The 19513-nt window shown below is 46.5% G+C and overlaps 1 protein-coding gene across 2 annotated transcripts in view; it reads left to right on the top strand.

Moving 5' to 3' along the window:
- The first annotated feature begins 208 nt into the window (after positions 1 to 208).
- dph1 (diphthamide biosynthesis 1) overlaps positions 209 to 19513 on the top strand; it is a 618203-nt gene continuing 598898 nt past the window's right edge. Inside the window, exons 1-2 of one of the 2 annotated variants that reach the window (XM_041196491.1) lie at positions 209 to 336; positions 11002 to 11148. In XM_041196491.1, coding sequence (XP_041052425.1) covers positions 228 to 336; positions 11002 to 11148 — 256 coding nt within the window. In that variant the 5' untranslated portion in view covers positions 209 to 227. The remainder of the gene's footprint in view (positions 337 to 11001; positions 11149 to 19513) is intronic. The other variant, XM_041196492.1, reaches the window with a different exon arrangement.

The raw sequence follows: 19513 nt of genomic DNA, 5'->3' as shown, positions 1-19513 counted from the left end.
TCCCCCTCCCTCAATATTCCCCTCCCTCAATATTCCCCTCCCTCATTATCCCAACTCACATTAACCTCTGCCTCATGATCTCCCTCCCTCATTCCCTGTCTCCCTCCCTATCTCTTATTCAGTGTCTCCCCATCCATTAGCTCCGGTGCGATTGCTCTGTCTGCATCGAGCCGCTGCTGTGCGATTGCTCTTGTCTTTTTGCGGCCCACGTGGGTTTTGTTTTGCGGATGGCGGAGCCGGAGCGGTTCCGCAGCCAGACTGAGACCGGGAGTCCCGGCGGGGCCCCGGCCCTGGAGCTCGTCCCGACTGGCGGCAAAAACAGAGGCAAAGCCGCAGGTGAGTATGGAGGAACTGGTGGAGGTTTCAACCCATTGAGAGAGAGAGAGCTGGGCCTGGGATAACATCTCTCCCTGTGCCCCCCTCAGTCAGAGGGATAGACAGGGGATACAATGTTACTGTGTCCCCCTCAGTCAGAGGGATAGACAGGGGATACAGTGTTACTGTGTCCCCCTCAGTCAGAGAGATAGACAGGGGATACAGTGTTACCCTGTGTCCCCCTCAGTCAGAGGGATAGACAGGGGATACAGTGTTACTGAGTCCCCCTCAGTCAGAGGGATAGACAGGGGATACAGTGTTACTGTGTCCCCCTCAGTCAGAGAGATAGACAGGGGATACAATGTTACTGTGTCCCCCTCAGTCAGAGGGATAGACAGGGGATACAGTGTTACTGAGTCCCCCTCAGTCAGAGGGATAGACAGGGGATACAGTGTTACTGTGTCCCCCTCAGTCAGAGAGGTGGACAGGGGATACAGTGTTACTGAGTCCCCCTCAGTCAGAGGGATAGACAGGGGATACAGTGTTACTGAGTCCCCCTCAGTCAGAGGGATAGACAGGGGATTCAGTGTTACTGAGTCCCCCTCAGTCAGAGGGAGAGACTGGGGATACAGTGTTACTGAGCCCCCTCAGTCAGAGGGATTGACAGGGGATAACATCTTCCTCTGTGTCCCCCTCAGTCAGAGGGATAGACAGGGGATACAGTGTTACTGTGTCCCCCTCAGTCAGAGGGTGAGACAGGGGATACAGTGTTACTGAGTCCCCCTCAGTCAGAGGGCTTGACAGGGGATAATATCTTCCTCTGTGTCCCCCTCACTCAGAGGGATAGACAGGGGATACAGTGTTACCCTGTGTCCCCCTCAGTCAGAGGGATAGACAGGGGATACAGTGTTACCCTGTGTCCCCCTCAGTCAGAGGGATAGACTGGGGATACAGTGTTACTGTCACCCTCAGTCAGAGGGATAGACTGGGGATACAGTGTTACTGTGTTACCCTCAGTCAGAGGGATAGACAGGGGATACAGTGTTACTGAGTCCCCCCTCATTCAGAGGGATAGACAGGGGATACAGTGTTACTGAGTTCCCCTCAGTCAGAGGGATAGACAGGGAATACAGTGTTACTGAGTCCCCCTCAGTCAGAGGGATAGACAGGGAATACAGTGTTACTGAGTCCCCCTCAGTCAGAGGGATAGACAGGAGATAACATCTTCCTCTGTGTCCCCCTCAGTCAGAGGGATAGACAGGGGATACAGTGTTACCCTGTGTCCCCCTCAGTCAGAGGGATAGACAGGGGATACAGTGTTACCCTGTGTCCCCCTCAGTCAGAGGGATAGACAGGGGATACAGTGTTACCCTGTGTCCCCCTCAGTCAGAGGGATAGACAGGGGATACAGTGTTACCCTGTGTCCCCCTCAGTCAGAGGGATAGACAGGGGATACAGTGTTACCCTGTGTCCCCCTCAGTCAGAGGGATAGACAGGGGATACAGTGTTACTGAGTCCCCCTCAGTCAGAGAGATAGACAGGGGATACAGTGTTACCCTGTGTCGCCCTCAGTCAGAGGGATAGACAGGGGATACAGTGTTACTGTGTCCCCCTCAGTCAGAGAGATAGACAGGGGATACAGTGTTACCCTGTGTCCCCTTCAGTCAGAGGGATAGACAGGGGATACAGTGTTACTGAGTCCCCCTCAGTCAGAGGGATAGACAGGGGATACAGTGTTACTGAGTCCCCCTCAGTCAGAGGGATAGACAGGGGATAACATCTTCCTCTGTGTCCCCCTCAGTCAGAGGGATAGACAGGGGATACAGTGTTACTGTGTCACCCTCAGTCAGCGGGATAGACAGGGGATACAGTGTTACCCAGTGCCCCCTCAGTCAGAGGGATAGACAGGGGATACAGTGTTACTGTGTCACCCTCAGTCAGAGGTATAGACAGGGGATACAGTGATACCCATTGTCCCCCCTCAGTCAGGGGGATAGACAGGGGATAACATCTTCCCCTGTGTCCCCCTCAGTCAGAGGGATAGACAAGGGATAACATCTTCCCCTGTGTCCCCCTCAGTCAGAGGGATTGACAGGGGATACAATGTTACCCTGTGCCCCCCTCAGTCAGAGGGATAGACAGGGGATACAGTGTTACTGTGTCCCCCTCAGTCAGAGGGATAGACAGGGGATAACATCTTCCCCTGTGTCCCCCTCAGTCAGAGCGATAGACAGGGGATACAGTGTTACCCTGTGTCCCCTTCAGTCAGAGTGATAGACAGGGGATACAGTGTTACCCTGTGTCCCCCTCAGTCAGGGGGATAGACAGGGGATACAGTGTTACCCTGTGTCCCCCTCAGTCAGGGGGATAGACAGGGGATACAGTGTTACCCTGTGTCCCCTCAGTCAGAGGGACAGACAGGGAATAACATCTTTCCCTAGTCCCCCTCAGTCAGAGGGATAGACAGGGGATAACATCTTTCCCTGTGTCCCCCTCATTCAGAGGGATAGACAGAGGGATACTGTGTTACCCCGCGTCCCCCTTAGTCAGAGGGGCAGACAGGTGATACAGTGTTACTGTGTGCCCCTCAGTCAGAGGGATAGACAGGGGAAACAGTGTTACCCTGTATCCCTCTCAGTCAGAGGGGCAGACAGGGGATACAGTGTCCCTATGTCCCTCTCAGTGAGAGGGATACACAGGGATACAGTGTTACTCTGTGTCCCCCTCTGTCAGAGGGATAGACAGGGGATACAGTGTTACCCTGTGCCCCCTCAGTCAGGGGGACAGACAGGGGATAACATCTTCCCCTGTGTTCCCCTCAGTCAGAGGGATAGACAGGGGAAACAGTGTTACCCCGTGTCCCCCTCAGTCAGAGGGACAGACAGGGGATACAGTGTTCTGTGTCCCCCTCAGTCAGGGGGACAGACAGGGGATACAGTGTTACTGTGTCCCCCTCAGTCAGGGGGACAGATAGGGGAAACAGTGTTACTGTGTCCCCCTCAGTCAGGGGGACAGACAGGGGATACAGTGTTACTGTGTCACCCTCAGTCAGAGGGATAGACAGGGGATAACATCTTCCTCTGTGTCCCCCTCAGTCAGAGGGATAGACAGGGGATAACATCTTCCTCTGTGTCCCCCTCAGTCAGAGGGATAGACAGGGGATACAGTGTTACTGTGTCCCCCTCAGTCAGAGTGATGGACAGGGGATAACATCTTTCCCTGTGTCCCCCTCAGTCAGAAGGATAGACAGCGAATAACATCTTTCCCTGTGTCCCACTCAGTCAGAGAGATAGACAGGGGATACTGTGTTAACCTGCGTCCCCTTCAGTCAGAGGGACAGACAGGGGATAACATCTTTCCCTTTGTCCCCCTCAGTCAGAGGGATAGACAGGGGATAACATCTTCCTCTGTGTCCCCCTCAGTCAAAGGGATAGACAGGGGATACAGTGTTACTGTGTCCCCCTCAGTCAGAGTGATGGACAGGGGATAACATCTTTCCCTGTGTCCCCCTCAGTCAGAAGGATAGACAGCGAATAACATCTTTCCCTGTGTCCCACTCAGTCAGAGAGATAGACAGGGGATACTGTGTTAACCTGCGTCCCCTTCAGTCAGAGGGACAGACAGGGGATAACATCTTTCCCTTTGTCCCCCTCAGTCAGAGGGATAGACAGGGGATACAGTGTTACTGTGTCCCCCTCAGTCAGAGGGATAGACAGGGGATACAGTGTTACCCTGTGTCCCCCTCAGTCAGAGGGATAGACAGGGGATAGAATGTTACCCTGTGTCCCCCTTAGTCAGAGGGATAGACAGGGGATGCAGTGTTACCCTGTGTCCCTGTCAGTCAGTGAGATAGACAGGGGGTTACAGTCTTAGGCTGTTTCCCTGTCAGTCAGAGGGATGAATGGGGGTACAATGTTACCCTGAGTCCTACTCAGTCAGGATGATAGCCAGGGGGTGCAGTGTTACCTGTGAATTATTAAAACCTGACTTGATGCAAGTGGGGAGAAAGGCTGAGCTGCTGGTATTGAGGAGATATTCAAGGTCGTTTAAACTTCTGTAGAAGAATAAAACAAATTGTCTTGTACTTATAAAGCATTTTTCACATCCTCTGGATATCCCAAAGTGTTTTCCCTTTTTGAAGTGTAGTCACTGTTGTCGGAATAGCAGCTGTGAGTTTGCACACAGCAAGCTCCCAGAATCAGCAATGATCTGATAATCTCCTCTCTCTGGCAGCTGTCGGAGGCTGAACCAGACTGTTTACCAGCTTGCTGTTGTAATTTTCCCTGAGATTAGCTTCTAGCCACATATCCACTATATCACAGAGTCCACCGATTTCCAGCTTTGTAATAAGGCCTGACTCTGCCCCTGCTTTAAATTATCTGTTGCTAAAATCTCCTCCATGTCTTTGTGATCTCTTGATGTGACTATTCCATTGATTTCCTATGCACTTACTCGCACCTAGTCTCATTCATCCACCATCTTTGTGTTCCCTGACCTAAATCAACTCCTGGTTAAATTTTAAAATCTTCATCCTCGTTTTCAAATCGTAGCCTTGCCCTATCTCCGTAACCTCCTTCAGCCCTAGGATCCTGATAGCAGTATTCCTCCAATTCTGCTCTCTTACGCAGCCCCCAGTTTTAATCGTTCCACCATGGGTAGCCGTACCTTCAGCTGCCTAGGCCATAAGCTGTGCAGTTCCCTCCCTAAATGTTTCTGCCTTTCTACCTCCCTCTCTCTTCACTTAAGATACTCATTTAAACCTACCTCTTTGGCCAAGCTTTTGGTCATCTGCCCTAATATCACCTTATCTGGTTTGATGTCAGATTTTTGGTCGTGTTCCTGTGAAGTGCCTTGGGATGTTTTATAATGTTAGAGGTTTTAAAAAAAAGGAAACAAGCCTTGCATTTATTTAGCACTTTTCATGACCACTGGACCTCTCAAAGTGTGTTCTAGCAAATAAAGTACTTTTGAAATGTTGTAATGTAGAGGTACTATATAAATATAAGTTGTTCTTGCTGTTGTTGTAATCTGCAACATTGAGGGATAAGTGTTGGCCAAGACATTGGAGAGAACTCCCCTGCTCCTTTTGGACTAGGGCCTTATGCCTACTTGAGAAGGCAGACAGGATGCTTGGTTTAATGTCTCAGTAGAAAGATGGTATCTCCAGCAGTGCAGCAAGGGGACACCATTTCAAAGTAAGGGGGAAGCCACTTAGGACCGAGATGAGGAGAATTTTCTTTATGCTCAGAGGGTTGTGAATCTTTGGAATTCTTTACCCAGAGGGCTTTGGAAGCTCAATCATTGAGCATGTTTAAAGCAGAGGTTGACTGATTTCTAAATACCAATGATGTAAAGGGATGTGGAGATGGTGTGGGGAAAAGGCATCAAAGTGGATGATTAGCCATGATCATGTTGATTGGCGAACCAGACTCGATGGGCTGAATGGCCTACCCCTGCTCCTACGTTCCTAAAGTTCCGCATTCCTCAGTGCTGAATAAGGCACCTACACGTTTTTTAAAAAAATAATTTGCATTTACTTAGTGCTTTATTACATCTCTCAAAGTTCCCAGAGCACTTCATGGAATTTTATATGGAGAACAGAAGTATGCACAGTACTGTACAAGTTTCAGATAAATTCTATCCCTCTAGAAATGAGCCACAGTGCAGGATTTGCTGGTTTTTTTTATGCATTATTAACCTATCCCTGCAGTTTCCTCCCCACCCCAAATAAGCTGTCAGTTTGGCTCCGTTGTTGACACACTGACCTCTGAAATCAGAGAGCTGTTGGTTCACGTACTACACGGCACAAGCATATCAGCTTCAGCACTGAGGGAGTACTATGTTGCTAAGAGGTGGGTGAGATAATAGGGCCAGCCTGACTACCTGTTCGTTTGTTGGTATCATCCTCTTCCCAGAGGGCTGAGTGCCATGGATTTCCACCTCTCAGTCCTGCGCTGCTCTTACACATTCCTCATAGGTCAGCTGCACCCAGCCCATTATATCCGTCATCCATTTTCTCCTCTGCTTCCCCCTCCAACTTTTTCCATTGATCTTCCCTCCAGTAACTGTCTGTGTGTGCCGTCTGCTCCTAATGATGTGACTGGAGGATTGTAGCTTTCTTTCGTGTTATACACTAATTTCCTCTTTTCTCCAGCCATTTCCAGCACTCCTTCATTAATAGTCATTTGGCAGTACAGAACTTGAGTATTGCTGGAAAAAGACATTTTGTTGAAGCTTTTTGTCTTGCACTCATCAGGACGAATGCAAGAATACCGATGTCAGGGGAAGCAGCAACTTTATACTGCATGAGAAGTGTGTGCTGATTGGTTGACAAGTGGACACTGATTAGTAGGGGCATTGCCGTGGAGACTAAACCAGTTAATGGTGACTGACAGTTAATTGCCAAGCGTTGTTTGAAATTTAAACCAAGAAGCTTGACTCTGATTGGTCAAGGCATTGCCCTGAGGAATGAACCAGCGAATGGCTGTCACTTAATTTGTTTAGCTGAAACAGGCACAATGTGTGATTTGCACTTTCCTTTCTGTCTGCAAAGAACAGGGCTCTGTGTATTAATATATGGAGCTTCCAGTACACACAAATGCACCACATTGCAAGCCCAACTGGCAATCTTAAATCGGTTGTCAGCGTAATTTGTAGCACCCTGAGGATTATTTAGCAAATGTTCTCCAATTGCGAAATCACATCTAATGTTGGACACCATGTTTTGAGCTTTGCAGGCATGGGCTGGTTGGGTGCAGTCTGTACCTTGCCTGTTGTGAACAGCGGCTGGGACATGCTGCTTGATATGTTCCGCCAGTCTTTGGGACATCTGGCCCACATACCTAGCATCACACTGGCACTGAAAATCATATTCCACATTACTCATTTGTGTGATAGGCGGATCATCTTTTTGGTTTGATGACAGCATCCTGTTGGTGGCAAATACCAATCGTGTTGAGTGACAGCCATTCGGTGGTTCATTCCTCAGGGTGATGCCCTGACCAATCAGAGTCGAGCTGCCTGGTTTAAATTTCAAACAATGTTTGGCATGCCTTGCTTCACAGGGTAGATGCTGAGAGACTGTTTCTGCTGGTTGGAGAATATAAACCCTGGGGGTGGGAGGGGGGGGTTGTGGGCGCAATCTCAGGATAAGGGGTCAATCACTTAGGACTGAGATGAGGAGAAATTACTTCACTCAAAGTGTTGTGAATCTTTGGAATTCTCTACCCCAGAGGGTTGTGGGTGTTCCATCGTTGAATGCGTTTAAGGTTGGGATAGACAGATTTTTGGTATCTCAGGGAATCATGTGGAGGGGGTGGGAAAGTGGAGTTGAAGTCCAAGATTAGCCATGATCATATTGAATGGCGGAGCAGGCTCGATAGGCCGTGTGGGCTATCCTTGTTCCTATTTCTTGTGCCTGTTCAGGTGGGTATAAAAGATCGCATAGCAAACTTGAAAAAAATGGCAGGGGAGTTCTCTCAGCTTTCCCGTTCCTTGTAGAATCTTGCTGTGCTCAAGTTGGTTGCCTTGTTTTCCTACATAATGCCAAGAGTTTATTACTAATTCTTTGGCTGTGAAGTCCTTTGGTTTTGATTTTTTATCTCTGCTGTGGTTGAACATTCGAAAAGAGATGGTAGTTTTCACTCATGAATACAGCACCTTCAGGGAGCTCGATCCACCCTCAGTTCTGCTGGCTTTGAGAGAGCTATCAACACTGCCTCATTTCACTGCCCCTGCACTGCACCTGCTCCAATCTCCAATCTCTTTACCTGGGTGATCCACTGAGGTGGAAAAAAAAATGCTGCACTTCCTTTAACTTTCAAATGAGAAGAAGAAAACTTTGAAAAAGAAATTATTTTAAAAGAACACTGTTTTATTTATGATACTTTGGATTGGAGGTTCTGCAGAATCTTGGTGTCTCTTGACAGCTAAGGTGTTAAATTGATGTGTTGAGATAAACAATGGCAGGATTTGCATCGGTGAATGTGCACAGCGAGAAAGGGATAAAAATCGGATGGTTGAAAGTCTGTTGTGTGCACGAGGTGCAAAAACTATACTCTGTAAAGGAAGTGAAAGCAGTGTGTACTGAGGCTGTGCACACAGGAGTCAGCTTGTAGTAGTTAATTTTAATTCAAATGATCTGATATTCCAAATCTCTCTTTAGTGTTTTGCTGTACTACTTGCATTTCTTAACTCAAGTTATTGGATAATCCAAGTTAATGTTTGAAGGACAATTAAAGAGCAGACTGTAGCCTTTCCCTATGGTATAATTGGGTCATTGCTCTTGTTCTGATCAGTAATCAGAGGCCTATGTGTATAATTGCGCTTTATAACTGCACCAATCAAGAATTGCGCGTAGGAAGCTGCATTTGTACTGCTGTGCAGTTCAAACTTGGCTTGGCTGATCTTATAATGCAGTTACCTCCGAGTCAACTAATGCCCCGTCTAGCTCGTGTTTTAGCAGTCTAGGTGAGTGTTAAAGATCCCTTGGCACTAGTCAGAGAAGAACAGCAAGTTCTCCCGGTGTCCTGGCCAATGTCCCTCTTCCCCCACCACACCTTCCCCCAGCCCTCTTCGACGCCACCAAACATAGATGATCATTCATCTGAATGTCACCTGACACGCCTCATGTGCCAACCACTGCTCAGTGGGTGGCGCTCTGCGCTCCAAGCCAGAAGGTTGTGGGTTCAAGCCCCACTCCAGAAACTTCAGTGCAAAAATTGTGGCTGTCACTCCAGTGCTATACTGAGGGAGTGCTGCACTTTTGGAGGTGCCATCTTTCTGGCGAGACGTTGAACCCCCCCCCGCCCTCTAAGGTGGACGTAGAGGGACTATGGGACTATTTTGAAGAAGAGCAGGGAAGTTCTTCACAGTGCCCTAGCCAGTATTTACCCCTCAATTCACATCACAAAAACTGATCACCTGGTGGCGGGAGCATGCTGTGTGTCAATTGGCTGCTGCGCTTTCTACATTACAACAGTGACTACGCTCCAGAAGTGTTAATTGGCTGTAAGGTGCTTTGGGATATCCTGAGATCATGAAAGGCGCTATGTAAATGCAAAGCCGCCTTTTACTGTTGCCTGTGTAACCAACTGCACTATCAAGTAGTGGCTATGTTTCAAAGAAAAAAATAAATAGTACAGGTTGAGTATCCTTTATCTGTAATCCTCGGGGCTGGTTGCATTTTGGATTTCAGGTAATCTCGGTTTTTGGATACCGCATGTAAACTTGCATTACAATTGCTTAAGTCTGGGCTAGCTATAGCCTAAAGTAAATAAAATGGCTAGAAAAGTAAGACTGGATAGCAAATACAGTGTATCTGTAATAAGTTTAATTTTTGACACAGCAAAAATCGCAAGGTAAGCAGTGCAGACAAACAACTGGACTTGCCCTAAAGGTCAAAGAGGCTCAAAAAAAGTGCAGTTTTTGGATGTGTTTGGAGTTTGGATTCACGGATAAAGGATACTCGACCTGTAGCACCTTTCACGGCCTCAGGCTGTCCCAAGCACTTTACACTCAATGAAGCACATTTGATGTGTAGTCACTATTGTAATGTCGGAAACATGGTAGCCAATTTAGGCAGAGTAAGCTCCCACAAACAGCAATGGGATAATGAGCAGATAATTGTTTTTAGTGATGTTGGTTGAACAATAAGTATTGGTCAGGAAACCACAGAGAACTTCCCTGCTCCTCTTTGAAACAGTGTCATGGGTTTTTGTTCACACCCACTCGAGAGAACAGACAGAGGTTTGGTTTAATGTCTCATCGGAGAGACAGGACCTCCAACGGTGTAGCACTCCTTCGGTACGATACCTGGAGAGTCAGCCTGGATTATATGCTCAAGTCTCTGGAGTGGAACTTGAACCCAACCTTCTGACTCAGAGGCGAGAGTGCTACCTACTGAGCCACAACTGACACCTAAGTGAAGCACTGTGGGAGATTTCGGAGGAGAATGGAGTGTGACATAATTGCGTGTCTGTCAGTCACATTGGCACATGGTTTGCCCACATGGAATGGAGCTTGCTGAGCACAAGAATGTCAATTGATAGAAAGTCCTGTCGGTGGGGCCACAGGGGGAAGCTATTGGCATTTATCCTCTGGCCGGAATGCTCCATTACCTGCACTGATGCACCTCAGGCCCCAGGTGTACGTGATCCTGCCATACAATTAAATTTTGCTGTCGGATCATCTTTCAGTAAAGTGCTACCAATTCACAGGCATGCTGTACTGGAGCAGTGATTCCTGGGGGCATGGGGACAGACAGAGTGAGGTAGCAGTGCTCCCTGGTACACCGTCGAGGAACAGGGCAGAAGGCAGTGTTGTGATACAAGGTGTATGTGATCAAAAGATTGCTAAAAATGCAGGGGCCTCCGAATAGGTAGTTTGCCTGCTCTCCCAGTCAGGTACAGTGGAAGACGTGAGTTGTGTGCAAAGGAAAATAGAAAGAGATGTGCCCGTGACATCTGCTGTATAAGGATACACACTAAACACTGACGACATCAGTCACTGGGTTTGTTGGTGGGAAGGCTGCAGATCATGGGTTAACTGAGCAAGATAGGGCTATCGTTAACATAAAACAAAGCTGTTCACTAAAAACACTTGGAGCTGATTCAGTAGGGCTGATGAGGGAAGGTTGATAGACGCAGCAGTAACTATCTGTTTTTCCCACTCCCTCTTTGGGATTAGGTCCTCGACGTAGGGTGGCGAATCAGATTCCTGAAGAAATCCTAAATGACAGAGAGCTTCAGGAGGCGGGGCATGTGCTGCCCAATAACTACAACTTTGAGATCCACAAGACTATCTGGAAAATAAAACAAGCAGAAGCTAAGAGAGGTATGGGTGTTTCTTTCCCTCCCCTATAAAGGCAGGAAGTGTGTGGAGATCTGTGGTCCTATGTAACTGTGATGAGAGTTACTTAGGCTTTAAGTTGGATACCTGGCCTGTGCTGAGTTGTGCGATCTTATCCAGAGCCAGAATAGAGGCCCCAAGACTTGGGCCTCTGCCCTGGGGTTAGAGCCAACCAGGATTCCTGACCCTACTCTCAGTCAGGAGAATCCTGGTGGAAGTGTGGCTGAAGCCTGGATCGGGTTGCCGTTTGTCTGATGATCTTCTGTCAGGTTGTTGAGTGAGCAATTGGCTTTCGGGCGAAGCAGCTCCTAAACTGGGACCAGTGAGAGGTCAACGCCCCCAAGAGGAGAAAATTAGCAAGAAAGGTGACTGGAGGGCTGGGGTTCTGCAGAGAAGCCCATTGCTGCTCCTCCGTGCTGCACTACTCAATGGTAGAATGGGAATGTGAGCGGTGCAGTTAATGGTCTCTTGTCACATGCTTCACGCAGCCAAACTAATGGTAGATATGGAACTGGTGGCCTGTATACGGTGCTCCTTATTTACTTTTTGTTCACATAAAGCCATGGCATGATTGTATTGGAAAACAGCAACAATGACCATCTCCAACAAGAGAAAATCTAACTATCTCACTTTGACATTCAGTAGCATTACCATCACTGAATCCCCCACTATCAATATCCTGGGGGTTAACATTGACCAGAAACTGAAATGGATTAGCCATATAAATACTGTGACTACAAGAGCAGTTCAGAAGCTGGGAATTCTGCAGCGATTAACTCACCTCCTGACTCCTCAAAGCTTGTCCGCCATCTACAAGTCACAAGTCAGGAGTATGATGGAGCACTTTTCACTTGTCTGATTGAGTGCTGTTCCAACATCATTGAAGAAGCTGGACACCATCTAGGACAAAGTAGCCCACTTGACTGCCACCCCATCCACCAAATGAAATATTCACTACTTCCACTAGCGGAGTGTAGTGGCAGCAGTGTGTACCATCTACAAGAGACACTTTAGCAACTTGCCAAGCCTCTTTGGACAGCACCTTCCAAACCTGTGACCTGTACCACTTAGAAGAACAAGGGCAGTGGACTCAAGGGAACACCACCACCTGTAAGTCCCCCTCCAAGCCACTCACCATCCTGACTTGGAACTAATTGCCGTTCCTTCACTGTTACTGGGTCAAAATCTCAGAACTCCTTCCCTAACAGCATTGTCGGTGTACCTACACCACACGGACTGCAGCAGTTCAAGAAGACCACCTTCTCATGGGGTGGGCAATAAACCATGGCCTAGCCAGTGACACTCACATCTCATGAGTGAATATAATATAAAAACATCTTGCATTAATGTAGTACCTTTCATGACTTCAGGCCATCCCTAAGTGTCTGCAGCCTACTTTTGAAGTTCAGACACTGCTGTAATGTAGGGAAACTTGACAGCCAATTTGGAGACAGCAAGGTCCCACAAACAGGGATGAAATAACAACGAGGTGCTCTGTTTAGCGACGTTAGGCGAGGGATAAATATTGGCCAGGACACCCCTGCTTTTCTTCGAACGGTGCTATGGGACCTGTTATGTCCTACCAAAAAGGCAGACAAGGTCTTATTTGAAAGACAGCACCTCTGACAGCACAACACTCCTTCAGCACTGCACAGGAGTGTTAGACAAGTGCTTAAGTCCCTGGAGCGGGACTTGACCAACAGCTTTGTGACTCAGTGGTGAAAGTGCTATCCAGTAAGCTACGGCTTAACTGGAATGCTTTCTCCCTTATGTAACCCAACTCCAGGCTAGAGCGCTGCTACAATGGAGTTGAGCATCCCCTGATCCACCCAAGCAATGGACCTTTATACAAATCCAAGAAAATACATGGACAAAATTGAGTCTATTTCCATTAGAACAATACGGATTAGAAGGCTATTTTTGTTTCAACTGTTTAAAGTTATGAAAGGATGGGACAGGGTAGAAAGCAGCAAACTGTTTCCAGTCCTTAAGGGGTCAAGAACCAGGGGCTACAGATCCTACATTAAATGTCAGGGATATAGAACAGAGCACGGGATAAATCTTTTTACGTAAGTAGTTGTGGAGATTGACGATGTTCATAATGCAGGTCCCTTTACGAGTAAACCAGGCCAAGCTTCAGCGTGAATTGAGAGTTGGTGATGCTCATTGAAGCCTATACTTAGGACCTGGGTTTTTTCTCCAGTAAGGGGGGGTTTTTTGCTTCTGGGCAAGGAGAGGATCCTGCAGGGAAGAATGGAAACTGGTATTTGTACTGAACTATAGTTTAAAAATAAAACAGCTGTGATTCACAGAATGTCTTCTGCCTGATTTGGTAAATGGGGATCACTTCCAGGGTTAGCGACTAAGGCAGAAACTATGTCAATGTTCAAAGATTAAATTGGATAGTTGAATGAAGTGTTACGTGACCAGGGTGGGTAAATGTAATTAGATTGATTCCTGGGATGAAAAAGTTGCCTTATGAGGAGAAATTGAGTAGAATGTACCTATGTCCTCTGGAATTTAGAAGAATGAGAGGTGATGTTGTGTTCCTTGTGTCGGGTCGCTTTGCTCAGTGAACGTGGTTGCACACTTATCTACCGATGAGTGAGCTGGTAAACAGGATACTGCAGATGCAGAGACCAATGTAAGATGAAGCACATGCTGTTTATTAACACAAGTCACAGAGCACTAACAGGTGTGCTTCTCCAACCAGACCCTATTCTAAAACTACTGATTAATATTGTAGCCCGCGCTGCACAGCAATTGGGTAATCCAGTCATGTGGCCAATCTGCTCACATTTTCTTAAAGGTGTATTGCGCCTCAGATTACCACATCCCTTCCCTTTACTCGAAAGTACAGTTTACAATCTTTACAATATATCAACTATTTACATAAATAAACTATTTACAAATTCAGTCTCTCTGGAGGCGTCTTCAAACGTGTCGAAAGACGTAGTTCTACGACTTCGGATCTTTAATCCGAGGCCTCCCTCTCAGGAGTTATCAGTCCACCAGGCTCTCCAGTAGGAACCTGTAAGTTTGTCTCTTCGATTCTCTCAGGCTCAATGGATCGCACAGGTACTTCCAAAGCAAGCGGAATTCCTTCCACATGTTGAGTAGTCTCCAATGGGAATGCTTGGACCCTCTTTCAGGCCCAATCGCATGCGCTCCTGCTGCCCCTCCCCTCCAAGTTCAACAGTACGAAGGTCAACCATCAGGAAGGTTTTCAAAATCAGGGTATTGGGCAAGGCTAAATTCAACACAGTACGATCAGCTCCCTGTTTATACAAAAAAAAATTGTGGGGGGGCCTTGTTAGTAATTCCGTTTTTTCTTCCTACCTGTCTTCTTTTGATGGGTTTTCTTCATGGCAGCGCTGACTTTAATCTCAGCCGCCTCTTCAATTTCCCTATTGGCCAGACTGGGCTCAGGTATAAGCTCAAGTTGAGCCTTCCAGCATTTCCTCGTCTGTCAGCTCCTTTGAAAACTCAGGGGGGGTCTCTATTTTTAAAGCTTCTTGGCTTCCACGTAGCAGGTTCTTCAGCTCTTCCATTTCTGTTTTTATATTTGTTAGTTGTTTCCTGGAGAATTAAGCATTGTTGTGTTTTCTCGGCTAATTCATTCTTCATCTCAGTCAGAGATGTGTGGAATTCTTTCTGTTCTTCCTCATACCTTTTTAGTGGTACAGATTGGGATCTGAGGGAATCTTGCAGTGTGTGAACGTTCTTCAGGTTTTCTTTTTCTTTTTGGAGGTGACTGACTTCAACTTGAACTCTGCCCTGAAGCATCCCTTCGATGAGTTCCTTTTGTTGAATCTTTCCATGCTCCCTTTTCCAAACAGCAACGTTTCCTGCTTCTGATTGAGATCTCGATAGTCTCTCAAGATTAATCTCTCTTAACCAGCCCCTTCCGAGGAGACTCAGTCCTCTGCCTGCTATCACTATTAGGAGTTGATTAACAGGAGTGAGAATGATTTCCATTCTGTACTGGAACTTTGCATTAAACCCCTTACTCGTATGTCTTCACCAGCATACGTCTTTAGTTTAGCATCTGGATTTTCCAGATTTAATGAGTGGTCTTCTTCATTCAGATATTTGAAGATATTTTCTCCTATAACTGTCGTGGGTGCCACTGTAACCACCTCCATTTGGGTGGGTGTCCCATTGACTTTCACCATCATGTAGATTGGCTCTGTTTTACCCATTTTTAAGTTGTGTAGTGAGTAAATATCTGACTCTTTTTTTCTGGTTTCTCTAGATTATGTGGATTTCATAACTTCTACCTTTTTGCTTAAAGTTTGTCTTCATCTGCCTTTACAATGTCGCATAATTTTTACAAAATTTGTTCATAGGATGTGGGCTGCTGGCTAGGCTAGCATTTGTTGCCAATCCCTAAATTGCCCTTGTTCAGAGGGCATTTAAGAGTCAACCACATTGCTGTGGATCTGGAGTCACATGTAGGCCAGACCAGGTAAGAGCAGCAGATTTCCTTCCCGAAAGGGACATTAGTGAACCAGATGGGTTTTTACAACAATCGACAATGGTTTCATGGTCATCATCAGACTTTTAATTCCAGATTTTTTTTTATTGAATTCAAATTTCACCATCTGCCGTGGTGGGATTCGAACTCTGATCCCCAGAGCATTATCCTGGGTCTCTAGATCACCAGTCCAGTGACAGTAACACTACGTATAATGTGTCAATTACGATGGCAGTAGAACCACTCAATTCCTTTAAATTGTCGTTCACTTGCAGACTGTATGGTTCCGTTTCTGCTGCTATTATTGTAGGTTTTTTCTGTTAAACCATTGCTTTTTGATGGCCTATCAATGGTGGCTGTTTCCCACTGAGCCCAGTGCTTCTGCACCATTTATAACCGGTGCTTCCCTCCCGACGTGAAGGATGGGACCATTTTGTGCTCCCTTGATTACTTCTGAATCCCTGACTGCTCTCTCCATTGCGAGCACCAACTCCGCCTTGGTAAAGTCTAAATTCGTTTCTGACAACAACTTTTTTGAATGGCGTCTTCATTAATCCCCCATACTAATCAGTCTCTTAACTTGTCTTTAATTGACATCCTGAACTTTCGGTGCTCAGTCAGTTGTTTTAAGGCTGCTACATAGCAAGCGACTGTCTCTCCAGGAGCGCAACATCGCAAATTAAGTTTAAAACGCTACATTGTTACTGAGCATTTCGGCTGAAAGTGGCTTTTCACAAGATTTACCAACTCCTCAAAGCTCTTGGAATCTGGGGCGTTGAGTACCGTTAGACTATGAATTAGGCTGTATGTTTTACTGCCACATATTGTTAAGAGGATCGCTTGCCTCTTCTCACCTGATATGTCGTTGGCCAAAAAGAAGAACACTGTCAATATAATGTGACCAGTCAGCGGTGGTCTGATCAAACAGTTCAATGCAACCAAACTGTGGCATACTGGAGGGAGGTAACTTCAACGGCCATGATGAAGGCTGTACTTACAATCACCTTGCAAGCTACGGCTGATTTACTTCTGTGGAATTTCCATGGATTTCTTTGATGACGTCGACTGGTTGTGTTTTTCCTCATCGCCAGTTGTTACGTTCCTTCTGTCGGATCGCTTTGCTGAGTGAATACGGTTGCACACCTATCTACTGGTAAGTGAGTTGGTAAACAATATACTGCAGATGCAGAGACCAATGTAAGATGAAGCACATGTTGTTTATTAACATAAGCAACAGAGCACTAATGCATGTGCTTCTCCAACCAGACCCTGTTCTAAACTACTGGTTAACATTGTAGCCCGTGTTACACAGCAATTAGGTAATGCAGTCATGTGATCCATCTGCTCACATTCTCTTAAAGGTGTATTGCACCTCAGATTACCACAGGTGACCACCGTGAAGCATATAAAATACTTCACAGGCTTGACAAGGTAACTGCTGAGAGGCTGTTTCCCCTGGCGGAAGAGTTGAGATTCTAGTCTCAGAATAAGGGATCGGCCATTTAGACGGAGGTGAGGAGGAATTCCGTCATTCAAAGAATTGTGATTCTTTGGAATCCTTTACCCCAAGAGGAGTGTGGAAGCTCAGTTATCGAGTATATTCAAGACTCAGATCGATAGATTTTTGGACACTAAGGGATTCAAGGGATATGGGGATCGAGTGGGGAAAATGGAGTTGAGATTGAAGATTGGCTAGGATCTTATTGAAATACTGAGCAGACTCGTGGGGCCCTATGGACTTCTCCTTGTATTTCTTATGTTTTTATTGTTCAAATCACTCCATATGAAGAAGGCATTAATCCAGTGATTGCCTTTTACCGGTCGGCCTCTTGTTTGGTCATCATTCTTTAACTTAAAATGTGGTGGTCTCCTGCTCGTACTGTGTCCTAGAATTGTTTGTTTACTTAGAGGATAAATGCTGATAGGGACTGAATGGCTCTTGTGAGGGCTGACGAGGCCTCAGTTTGATGGCTGACCCGAAAGGCAGAACCACTGACAACGCAGCACTCCCCCAGTACTGCAGTGGGAGTGTAAACCTAGATTTTTGTGCTCTCGACTCTGGAGCGAGGAATTGAACTCAATCTTCTGACTCAGAGGTGAGGGCACAACCCACTGAGCCATCACATCACTAGAGAAGCAAATTAATTATATTTTTGGTTTTGCCTTGTGTGTGGAGGGATTTTGGTCCTTAGACACAGCAAGTCTCTTTGGTTTTTCCTAATACACGTATGTTTGGATTGCCATCTGCATCTTGTGTGTCAACTGTCCGACAAATTTAATGGATTTGCCGAGAGCCATCTGATTGTCTGAAGTTCACAGGTGGGTTATGTTTGCTGAAGTGCTTTTTGCACAACAGCGAGCTCCAGGGATGATGGTTGTAGTGTGTGTTTATTTCTCTATTTGATTAGATTGGCGAGGGGGGGATGGAGAGGAGATAATCACATCTTTTTTTTTCCAAAAGATCAATAATCATGATGTTTTGGCATCCCATTAGTCTCTTTATTCTTCCTCTTGGTTTAACTAGATTTTTTCTGAGTGAACAAATTATCTTATGGGTTTTTATTAACCCTTTTGTTACATTGTTCGTTTCTTTGAAAGAGGATCTTTTATTTATTTAGCGCCATTCATGACTGCGGAAGCTTCACATCAAATGAAGCACTTTTTGAAGTGTGGTCACCGTCATAACGTAGGAAACAGTGGCAGCCCTTTTGCACACACCACCAGCAGTGTGATAATGAGCAGATGATCAGTTTGTGTGATGTGGATTAAGGGGTAAATATTGGCCAGGACACTGGTGGGGGGGTGGGTGGGGGGAGAACTCCCCTGCTCTTGTTTGAAAAAGTGACCATGGGATCTTTTACGTCCACCTGTTTGATGTCTCAGCTGAAAGATGGCACCTCTGGCAATGCAGTGCTGCCTCAGTACTGCACTGGAGTGTCAACCTTGATTTTTCTACTTGGGTCTCAAATTGGACTTGAACCCACAACCTTCTCGTTCCAGAGGCCAGAATGCGAATGATGGAGCTACAGCTAGGGAGGGAGAAAGTCAGTGCCCTGTGATGTTAGCGCTCTTTCTGCTGTCAGGCCTGCTGAGCGCTTCCAACATTTTCAATTTTGTTTAAAGTTGTTTTATTTTTAATGCAAATATTTGATTGCTGGGAAGGGGGAGGGGTGGGGTGGGGGTTGGTGGTGTGTTGCCCACGCGGGGGTAACAGAACAGTTGTCGACCTTTTGTCATTCCTGAGTGTTCCCAGGCCATCTGTAACGGTTCACAGAGTACAGTAAAACTCCGTCCTCTGTGTTTCATCGATAACAGCATCTGTCATTCGTCGTAGGGAGGTTTAGGGAGGGAATTCCAGAGCTTAGGAGCCCAGGCATCTGAAGGTTTAGCCATCATTGTCAGAGGGATGAAAATTGGGGATGCTCAAGAGGTCCGAATTGGAGAGGCACGGATATCTTGGAGGGTTGTGGAGCTGGCAAGGTTTACAGAGATAGAGGGAAGGGTGATATCAGGAAGAGATTTGAACTTGGGGATGTGAATTTACTGAGAGCCGGTGTGGGTCAGTGAGCGCAGGGGTGGTGGGGAACTGACTCAGGTAGGTAGCTAAAATAATCACATCTTTTGTGAGGTTCATAAAGCAGATTGAGCAGGTGCTGAGTTTTCCCGAAATAAGCAGAGCTTTTAAAACAGTGAATGCAGGGGATTAATTAATGATGGTAATCGTACTATAATGAGGTGCGAAGAGTTTTTCAAAGCTGCTTGAAGACCTGCCTGTGTTTGAACTAACTGGAGTTTTTAAATGGGAACGAGAGGTACCTTTGTAATTGACATTATGGCAAAGCCAAAAGACCACAGCCAGGCGGAAGGCATCAA

The sequence above is a fragment of the Carcharodon carcharias genome, chromosome 10 (assembly GCF_017639515.1).
Source record: "Carcharodon carcharias isolate sCarCar2 chromosome 10, sCarCar2.pri, whole genome shotgun sequence".
NCBI classification, from domain to species: domain Eukaryota; kingdom Metazoa; phylum Chordata; class Chondrichthyes; order Lamniformes; family Lamnidae; genus Carcharodon; species Carcharodon carcharias.
The sequence above is the reverse complement of the archived record's forward strand: the minus strand, read 5'-3'. Positions and strand labels throughout refer to the sequence as shown.